The sequence below is a fragment of the Anneissia japonica genome, unplaced genomic scaffold (assembly GCF_011630105.1).
Source record: "Anneissia japonica isolate Jap-2015-1 unplaced genomic scaffold, ASM1163010v1 scaffold287714_len2871179_cov188, whole genome shotgun sequence".
Lineage (NCBI taxonomy): Eukaryota > Metazoa > Echinodermata > Crinoidea > Comatulida > Comatulidae > Anneissia > Anneissia japonica.
The window spans coordinates 2,563,816-2,574,383 of record NW_022755542.1 but is presented as its reverse complement, the minus strand read 5'-3'; the positions used below and the strand labels follow the sequence as shown (position 1 = coordinate 2,574,383).

The following is a 10,568-nucleotide window of genomic DNA, read 5'->3' as shown; positions in this document are numbered from 1 at the left end:
CCCCTAGATACGCCATAGGATCATGGGTACACCGTGTACTTACATATCGATGGTCAATATCTAACAACAAACTGTCTAACTTGTGTCCTCCGTCATTCTGTATAGCTTCATGTATTCTGAAAAAACCAACCATGTTGATCTTAAAAGGTTCAAGTACAATTTATTACTCACGACATGCAAAACATAATGCACAGACTGGCAAGAGGAACAGCAGAAGCAAATGTGACAAAGACAAGCCAAACCAGTCACTCGTCACTAAAAATGATTTTTTTCAGTTAATAATATAGAGTTAAACAGTAAAATGAGAGTTATAAAATGGTAAAAGAATCATTTAAATCCGACATTTTGTTATGAAGTTATAAGAGTTTAAATATACAGCTGTTTAAAGAACAATTATTTCAAAGTTTATGATATTGGGCATTTCTCAGGCAGAAACCATCACCAAATCGTAAAAAATTGCTGTTTTTTAACATTGAAAATGGGGAAAATAACAGCATAGCATGATGTACTGTATAGATATAAAGGTTAGTTTAGTGCAATAACATAGATTTTGAAAAATTTTGACATTCCAGCATGTTTTGGCCATTATCTCTGAAACAGGATTTGCGACAAGCGACTGATTTGGCTTGCCTTTGCCACAAATGCTTTTTTACACACACCTAAAATTTTCTCTCTGATTATTGTGTCTGGTCTAATTGTAGTACAGTATTCAAAACACTATTGCCTTCAAGTCTTTATGAATAGGTTAGGTAAAATTTTACTTTCTGTTGATAATAAGACATCTAATGATTTTATTGTACGTTGCCTTACTGGAGAAAACTCAATTTAAGATGGAAAGAACAATTAATTCTTTTGAATTTTAAATGTTTAAATGCCCCTCTATACTTAATATTAATAACTATTGCCAATTGGATCTACTCTAACTATTATGGAACATAATAATAAAAACAATCATTCTTTATTGGTTCTAATTCTAACAGGAAATATATATATATATATGTATATGTGTGTGTATATATATATATATATTTGTTATAATTTTATTATGTATTATTTAATAATAGTTTTAATTTTTTTTTATATTATATAGTAGTAGTGGTAGTTTATAATTACTGTACAGTAATTGCAATTTTTGGAATTTACAAGAAAAATTACCAATCAAAACAGTTAAATACGTAGCAAGGCCTAAGCATTAAAATATATCCATCCATAAAAAAAAAATCCTTTTTATATTGTGATTTAAAACTATTTATATTAGCTGATTCTTGAAACAAAAATGGTATATTACTCTAGACTTTAGCTCCAGCAATTTCAAAGGTACTTTCCATAGCGCTGCAGTTCGGAACTGGTGGCATTCTGGTTAAGTAACCACGTCGATCAATGACCATTTCTATTATAGTAGCAATTTTAATGTATTTTTAGTAATAGTTTTTAAACTTTTTTAGATATTATACTGTAGTTTAGTGGTAGTATTTTAGTGGTAGTTTCTAATTATATTTTAATTATATTATCATGTTACAGATTATTCAGGGGCGGATCCAGAGATGTCCAAAAGCGGGGGGCCAAAAGAAACAACAATGCCCTAGGGGGTCCATATTCCCCCGCGAAATTTTGGTGTTCTAGACGCCCGAAAATAACATTTGAGGCGTGCTGGGCTATCGACTGGCAAGAGGAACAGCAGAAGCAAATGTGACAAAGACAAGCCAAACCAGTCACTCGTCACTAAAAATGATTTTTTTCAGTTAATAATATAGAGTTAAACAGTAAAATGAGAGTTATAAAATGGTAAAAGAATCATTTAAATCCGACATTTTGTTATGAAGTTATAAGAGTTTAAATATACAGCTGTTTAAAGAACAATTATTTCAAAGTTTATGATATTGGGCATTTCTCAGGCAGAAACCATCACCAAATCGTAAAAAATTGCTGTTTTTTAACATTGAAAATGGGGAAAATAACAGCACAGCATGATGTACTGTATAGATATAAAGGTTAGTTTAGTGCAATAACATAGATTTTGGAAAATTTTGACATTCCAGCGTGTTTTGGCCATTATTTCTGAAACAGGATTTGCGACGAGCGACAGATTTGGCTTGCCTTTGCCACAAATGCTTTTTTACACACACCTAAAATGTTCTCTCAGATTATTGTGTCTGGTCTAATTGTAGTACAGTATTCAAAACACTATTGTCTTCAAGTCTTTATGAATAGGTTAGGTAAAATTTTACTTTCTGTTGATAATAAGACCTCTAATGATTTTATTGTACGTTGCCTTACTGGAGAAAACTCAATTTAAGATGGAAAGAACAATTAATTCTTTTGAATTTTAAATGTTTAAATGCCCCTCTATAATGTTCTCTCTGATTATTGTGTCTGGTCTAAATGTAGTACAGTATTCAAAACACTATTGTCTTCAAGTCTTTATGAATAGGTTAGGTAAAATTTTACTTTCTGTTGATAATAAGACCTCTAATGATTTTATTGTACGTTGCCTTACTGGAGAAAACTCAATTTAAGATGGAAAGAACAATTAATTCTTTTGAATTTTAAATGTTTAAATGCCCCTCTATACTTAATATTAATAACTATTATGGAACGTAATAATAAAAACAATCATTCTTTATTGGTTCTAATTCTAACAGGAAATATATATATATATATGTATATGTGTGTGTATATATATATATATATTTGTTATAATTTTATTATGTATTATTTAATAATAGTTTTAATTTTTTTTTATATTATATAGTAGTAGTGGTAGTTTATAATTACTGTACAGTAATTGCAATTTTTGGAATTTACAAGAAAAATTACCAATCAAAACAGTTACATACAGAGCAAGGCCTAAGCATTAAAATATATCCATCCATCAAAAAAAAATCCTTTTTATATTGTGATTTAAAACTATTTATATTAGCTGATTCTTGAAACAAAAATGGTATATTGTTCCAGACTTTAGCTCCAACAATTTCAAAGGAACTTTCCATAGCGCTGCAGTTTGTAACTGGTGGCATACCATTTCGTGAATCAGACCTTCTGGTTGAGTAACCACGTCGATCAATGACCATTTCTATTATAGTAGTAATTTTAATGTATTTTTAGTAATAGTTTTTAAAGTTTTTTAGATATTATACTGTAGTTTAGTGGTAGTTTTTTAGTGGTAGTTTCTAATTATATTTTAATTATATTATCATGTTACAGATTATTCAGGGGCGGATCCAGAGATGTCCAAAAGCGGGGGGCCAAAAGAAACAACAATGCCCTAGGGGGTCCATATTCCCCCGCGAAATTTTGGTGTTCTAGACGCCCGAAAATAACATTTGAGGCGTTCTGGGCTATCATTTTTTTCTTTTCCTTCCTTTTTTTCTTTCTTTTTTCTTTTTTTTTTTACCTCCCAAAAGGGGGGGGGGCGGCCCCCCCCTAAATCCGCCCCTGTTATTATAAGTGCAACATTGTATTCAATCAATATCCCACCAGGTGTGAGAATAATCAGATAAGTTGCAAAATTCCTAGGGGTCAGGAAACTCCCACGAGTCGCAGAAGTCCCTGGGAAATCTCAGAACGGTTATTAACATTTTTGTGAGCAGGCAAAATCGCCCGCAAACTAACCCACATCCTACCAATTCAAAATGTTTGCATGCTCTTAGTACATTATTATTGTCTTCCTGAAGTTATTTGGCCATGGATAAAAGTTAATTGGCCATGGGTAACATCACATAATAGATATAAACCAGATTTCTCTGAAAATGCTAGTTACGAAATTTGGACCCCTGGGATACCATACAAGGTCACGAATAATTCACAGTCAATTACATTGGGTATGAAATATGCTTCTCAAGGTTTATAAAAACATACAGTCGATACTGATACTATACAACCTACCAAATTAAAAATTAATGTTGGTAAAAATACAAATAATCGAAGATTGGTTTAGCTCAATAAATTTTGAGTTCAGAACAGAATAATAAAGTTAAATTTAAGAATTGAAAAGTAGTGCATTAACATTTTGTGATTACAAACAAGTAAAGCAAGTCAGTAATAATTATTGCTTTCTATGAAATCATAAACAGAAAGAGAAAAAATGATCAAAGTGAGAAAAATCAAGGCAAGAAATATTTTTATGGGCCTACAATTAGCCTCATTAAGTAGCCTCCTATTGTTATTGTTGTTATTATCATCATCGTCACCATTATTAATATCATTATTACTATCATACTTTCTTGACTGTTGGGTGATTATGCTTTGTTGCATTGATTGTTTGATGGGAGGAGTAATTAAATTATTGTATTAATTGTATAATGTTTAGAAATGGAAAAAATTAATGTATAAAGGAAATAGAATAATAGTACTAATTTTAATAAGTGATAAATATGTCAATAGTAACAAAACAATATTTATGTTCAAAGAAATCATGGAACAAATAAAAGTGGGACGACCCCACAAAAGAGAAAAAAAAAGTAGCCTCCTGGGAGAGCAAAAATGGTATTTACCGTGGAGCACCAACACATAGAACTCTGTCATATCTCATGTGTTGTATGGTATCTAGGATGAATTTTGTTGCTTTTTCAGAAAACAAATATTGCTGAAAAGACATATAAATAGAGATGAATAGCAAATAAATATAGAAATTATGCTAGTGTAACTAATGATTACATTTACAAGTTTTATCTCTCAAGAGACATGTAGCCCCAAGTAGTTTGTGCTATTTAACACTGCTTGCAGTTGATTCTGGCAGGCACCAATTATACATTTTTACGATTGATTGTTTGATTATTTTTATCCTACTCACTTGTCATTTAATTCTATTATTACCAAACAAATAACACATAGAAAAAAAAGTCAGCATCATATGAATTAAACAGAATTTCTTCAGTTTTGAGGCACATCTTGTGGACTATCCATTAAATTATTGTTGTTGTCTCTTTTGAACTTTTTTATGATTGTCCTTTTTACATTAGGACCTCTTATAATTTTAACTATGATTCATAATGTCTTTTTAACACTGATGATTTTAAAGTACATTTGGTGTATTACTTAATATTTTAATATAATCTAAATTGTACTTGGCAATGTGTGTATTAAACACACAAAAAAATTATATACATTAGTATTTTTATGGACAAATCAATAAATAAATCCTGTATCTTGGAAAATTATTTTTAGTTGGGTCATCTGGTGGTGAATTTGGGCAGTACACTGGAAAAAAAAATCCCCATACGGTTTCCGAAGAATGTACAGCATTCTTTAACGTGAACATGGGCCATATTGCACACAGGACCGACTGCTTAAAAACATCTCTTCTAATACAGAAGATGGTGTGCTACTGAAAGTGGCACTTCAGCTATCCAGCTAAAACACAAGGAGGGCAGCGATGGAAGTGACCTTTCCGCTAAACCCCACCCCTTGGATATTGTTGCCAAGCTCCCACAAACGAGATTGTTAAAACATATTCCTGGCACTGTTCTGATTGGTTAGTTGTTTAGTTGTTTAGTTTGATTGACACTCAGGAAAGGTCTATTAAAACGGGACCAAAGCTATCTAAAGATCTCTACTGGTCAGTACACAAACAATAGCTAAAAGTTTACAATGAAGTGGTTACCAGAACTTACAGAATAACTGCCAATGCATGTATATAGTTACTCCCATTTTGAAGTGTCAGTGCCCACTACCAAACCGGTTCAGAGTTTCTGCGTATGATACGCAAAAACTCCAAAGTCAGAGATTTTGCGGCCAGCTCAAAAATACTCCAATTTCCAATGTAGACAAAGAAAATATATAGTGAGCTTTCCAACTTCGTATTTTTGCATAATACGCAGAAATAAAAAACCAGAGTTTTGGTGGTGGGCTTGGACACGACAAAATGGGAGTTACGATATAGTTACTTTCCTGGGCGAGGATAACAAACTCACAGCATTAGTTGAGTTATTCTCCAAGGGTGAAAGTAGTTGGCTAGGTCTGCAAAGTTGATCTGACGTAAGTCCTACTTGTAAGTCATGTTTACTGTTGTGTTTCAACTTTTCTGCTGGAAGCATCAGTTTGTAGCATGACTTGCAGAATATCCTCTGTTTTTCAGGCAGCTGATGAAGCAATTTAAACCTGTTTAATGGAAGTTAAATCATTGATAGTTTAATATACCAATTAATCAATCTATCAAAAAAGTATTCAATTATGCTAGCAACTAATCAAGTAATCAATTAATCAACTTAGGGCAAGACTTTTTTTATACCTTGACTGTTGGAGTAGAAAATAAAATAAAATATTATTAATGACACAGTGTAGTTTAAATGAGATTGATAAATACTTAAAATTTATATAATAAAGAAGAAATACATATATTTAATTTTTGGAGATTTCAGGGTAGTGGAGGATGTAATAAAAATAACATAAAGTTAATTTTTCTATGACAAAGGCAGAGGGTGTGCTAAAACTGGCCAAAAATAAAATTTCATTTGTATTCAAAATTACCATTCTTGGCAGTTGGAGGATTTGTTAAACAAAGTATAACAAAAGTCTTGTCTAGTTGTTAAACCAAATGAAGAACTTAAAAAAAAAAAAACCAGCAGATGCCTAGATATGTAAATAGATGAGGTCATGCACTGACATGAAAGACAATGAATGTTAAAGGATAAATTCATTAAATGTAAGCCAACTAAAATTCTCTTAAAATGCTATTGTCTGCAACCAACAGATAGAAACATGTTGGAAAAAATACACAATAAACAATTAAAATACCTTTTAACAGATTCTAAATGGTCATATTTAGGCTGCTGGTCCGCATTGAATATCTTCCTCTTTTTAACCTTTTCCTCTGGAACTGGCTCGTCAGCAACCTGGTAAAATTTGCAGTGTCTACGGTCACGGTTGGCTGAGCATGCAAAAAATCTAAAGAAGGTGCCAGTATCTGCACAAAATCTTTCAAACAGTAATGCAGGTCCTGAAAAAAAAAATTTAAAATGCAAAAAACATTAATTGGATTTTTATCAATAATAAAGGGGCTTGATATGTAACAGTAGGCCCCACTATCAGCATCAGTACACCGACCAGACTGGATGGAAAAAAAATTATTTTCACAATTAGATTATTTACTATATTGCTAACATGCATGCCTGTCTAATGCACTTTTAGTTGGTTACATTATTATTATTATTATTATTATTATTATTATTATTATTATTATTATTATTATTATTATTATTACTACATATTATTATTCTTTGCATCCTGTCTTGTCCTTGTTTATCTTGCTTTTATATTGTCAACTAGACATATTTTTTTAAGGTGGCAAAATTTTAATATTAGCCATACTCTTGTATGGTCTTCTTTCCATTTAGGATATATAGTTTATATTATATATTTAATGATGGAAAAACAAATTGAAAACTTCTTAATTTTGCTTATAGAACCTTCAGGTTGAGGAAAAAACAAAACACAAATCAAGTCCCCCAACAACAATACTAACATCTGGATCTGGACCAAAGCAAAATTAAATTAACAAATTAAAAACGAATAATCCAGTACAGTAAACAAGAAGACATACTGTAATAGCAAGAATATCCAGGAAAATTCACAATATTTGCATATTTTTACAAGTTTTTACTAACTCTATCATATCAATCTTCTCCTGGAATTCAGTACAATGGGTTTCTCCATCTATAGCAAAATATAATTATTAGATATGTTAAGAAAACTCCTTTAAACAGATCTCCCAGATGTGGTTTCTTCCAACTTTGGACCCCTGAAATCACAAAACAATTTAATCAAATCATCTAAATTATTCTGAATCTAAATAGATACATACAAGGATCCCCTCCCCTTCCACTGTGGCATCAGTGTGCATAATTTATCTGTAGGTTTTAGGTGATATTTATTTACCTATGATTTTATTTACTTAAATATACATTTTAGGGGTGAGTTGAATGGCCATGCGGTTGAAGGCAGGGGCGCTGCAACATACAGACATAATAACGACACGCTCACCTATGGTTCTGGAGGTGGAACAAGTCTTCTCAAATAAGGACTATACACTGTAGGCCCAGTGTACAAATTAAATTGGCTCATGTGAAATATATAGTACCCAGTATCATCTTTTGAGACGAGAAGGGGAGTTACCCCGGTGTACTAGTACATACAGCCCTTGTTGTGGACAGATAGATCGATACTACTAGTAAATAATTATAGGAGAAAATTGAGATTTTATTGTAGGATCTGGGAGGCTCTCATTAAGACCAGGGGTCACCTGGCAAAGAAAGGTTAAGTAATTTATAAAAATCGGAAAAAGAAAATAAAATTGTAAAGTAGCCTAGTCCATACTAGTCTAGCCTACTGCTACTACCTACAGTACAACTAGAATTTATAAACAATCTAGGTCTAGCCAGGTAGGGCAACAATCATAAATTAAAAATGATATTACTATTCTATAAGTAGTACTAAGATATGAAGTAACCCCTTGGCCCTGCAAGGCCTATCTCAATCAGAGCTAGGCCAGGTCTAAATATATACACGGGCACAACTACTACTAGGCCTATATGCCTAGCTAGCTAGCAAACAAGAGAGAATGGTCAAGACTCAGGCAGGCCTTCCCGGCCCTCTTTAATCTATGGTTGCGTAGGCCTAGCCAAATTCAATTGACTTTACAAATATAATCATACCATGGGGACATTTGGGAGCCTTGTTGGGGTCGTATCCATCAAAAACAACATCATATGCAACAGAAGACATTCAACAGCCAACATGTATCTGTAAGATAATTTCAAGTTATCATCACACAATAACAAGCTATCCCCGAACTCACACACAGACCACAGACGCATGGCCACGATACCAACTCAAGCGTATCGACTCGAGCGCGGTATCAACTCGAGCGCGGCTGCTACAAACTATGCTCGAACGTACAAGCTCGAGCGTGTGTAGAAGTATGTCATAAAAGGTACAAACATGGACCTATCTTATTAATAGGTCCATGGTACAAATAGATGGGGCGTCGCTCAATTCTCTTGTAAGTGCTCTACGGAAGAAACCCAGGAAACTACGACAATTTAGGAGAAACTAATGTAAATAGCCTTGAAAATTCTGGATAATAATTCTGGATAGGCCAACCACCGGCAAGAATTGCGACATTGAATAGGCCTATTTAGAAATCATTCGAACGCGATGCGATCATTGTGTTACCATAGAGCAGAGGGCTGAAGTGCAAGCTGTCTCTTATACACATCTAGATGTGTATAAGAGACAGGCAATGTGGCGTCAGTCGAGCTTCGATTAAAAGGCTTCGAAAGTGGTCCAGGGGAGGAAGTCCCCGAAAATTTCTACAATTTAAGGCTAATAATAATAAAATGTAGAAGCATATCTATAATATAATAGGGAGAGGGAAATGCCCTCCCTGACCCTCCGCTGGCGCCAGCACTGGCATGCAGGGGCGGATCTTGATTCAGATTTAGAGAAAGAGTAGGTGGGTGGGGGGGGGGAGTCAAAATGTTTTTAAAACCCCCCAAAATAAAGGGGGTCCGGGGGTCCTTCCCTGGAAAATGTTTATTCCTAGATAGCGGGAAATGAGCTTTCCCGACTTCTGAGGTGTCTTCTAATGACTTTTAAGTACTTCAAAATTGAAGGTTCCCCTCTTGCAAACGGTCAGGTAAGCTTTCTCATTCTTATTACATAAATAAATATGATATTTATAAGTAAATACACCTATTATGTGTGCATATACATACATAAAAAAAATGAGTAGTTGCACACGTATTCCTTTTTCCATGAAGCGATGAACCCCAAACAGGGGCGGATCCAGAGATATCTAAAAGAGGGGCCGAACGGGGGCCTGAAGTTGGGCCTATCGAAACAACAATGTCCTAGGGGGTCCGCGAAATTTTTGTGTTCTAGACGCCCGAAAATAACATTTGAGGCGTTCTGGGCTTATGTTTTTCCTTTTATTTTTGTCTTTTTTCTTTATACCTCCCAAAACAACTGTCTCTTATACACATCTAGATGTGTATAAGAGACCCCCTAAATCCTCCCCTGCCAAAGAGAACGAGGAGGTGAGGGGATGGGGTTCTCCCCCGGGGGAAATTCTGATTCCTAGATGGCTTTCCCGAGTTCACAACAAAAACTTCGTAACAAAAACAATTTCAGCTCATGGGTCCTGAAAAGGTACGGTAGGTCTACAATTTTTTTTTTCATTTTTTAATTTCATTTATTTTATTGGCACTAACGGCCCAGGGGCTGCGTCAGCAACATAGCACCATAATACCACAAGTGGTGCCCGCAGCCCCTAAAATATAAAAGGTATTTACAATTATCAAAATCTGTACGAGCAATTATTTAAGGAAACATTTTCAAAAAAAAATTCAAAAAATGTATACAATACAGTGAAAATTAATTAAAAAATAGTAATATATAAAAAAAGTACAATTACACATTAAAACCTATTAGGCCTATTCAATTACAAGAAATTATTCAATATTCAAATAATGCAAGCATTAAACATTAAATAAAAAAGCATTGGGAATATACAATCCAGAGATACTGTAATTAATTTTAAAAGAAATATATAATAAAGTAAAATTACACAC

The 10,568-nt window shown here is 33.4% G+C and overlaps 1 protein-coding gene across 1 annotated transcript in view; it reads right to left on the bottom strand.

The window, feature by feature from the left end:
• The window catches only part of LOC117123694 (rRNA N6-adenosine-methyltransferase ZCCHC4-like), a 56,780-nt gene extending 47,966 nt beyond the window's left edge, over window positions 1-8,814 (bottom strand). Inside the window, exons 1-5 of the mRNA XM_033269708.1 lie at window positions 8,652-8,814; window positions 6,736-6,937; window positions 5,913-6,099; window positions 4,494-4,585; window positions 44-116 (exon numbers count right to left, since the gene is read on the bottom strand). Of these exons, the coding sequence (XP_033125599.1) occupies window positions 44-116; window positions 4,494-4,585; window positions 5,913-6,099; window positions 6,736-6,937; window positions 8,652-8,721 (624 nt within the window). The 5' untranslated portion in view covers window positions 8,722-8,814. The remainder of the gene's footprint in view (window positions 1-43; window positions 117-4,493; window positions 4,586-5,912; window positions 6,100-6,735; window positions 6,938-8,651) is intronic.
• Window positions 8,815-10,568: the final 1,754 nt, after the last annotated feature.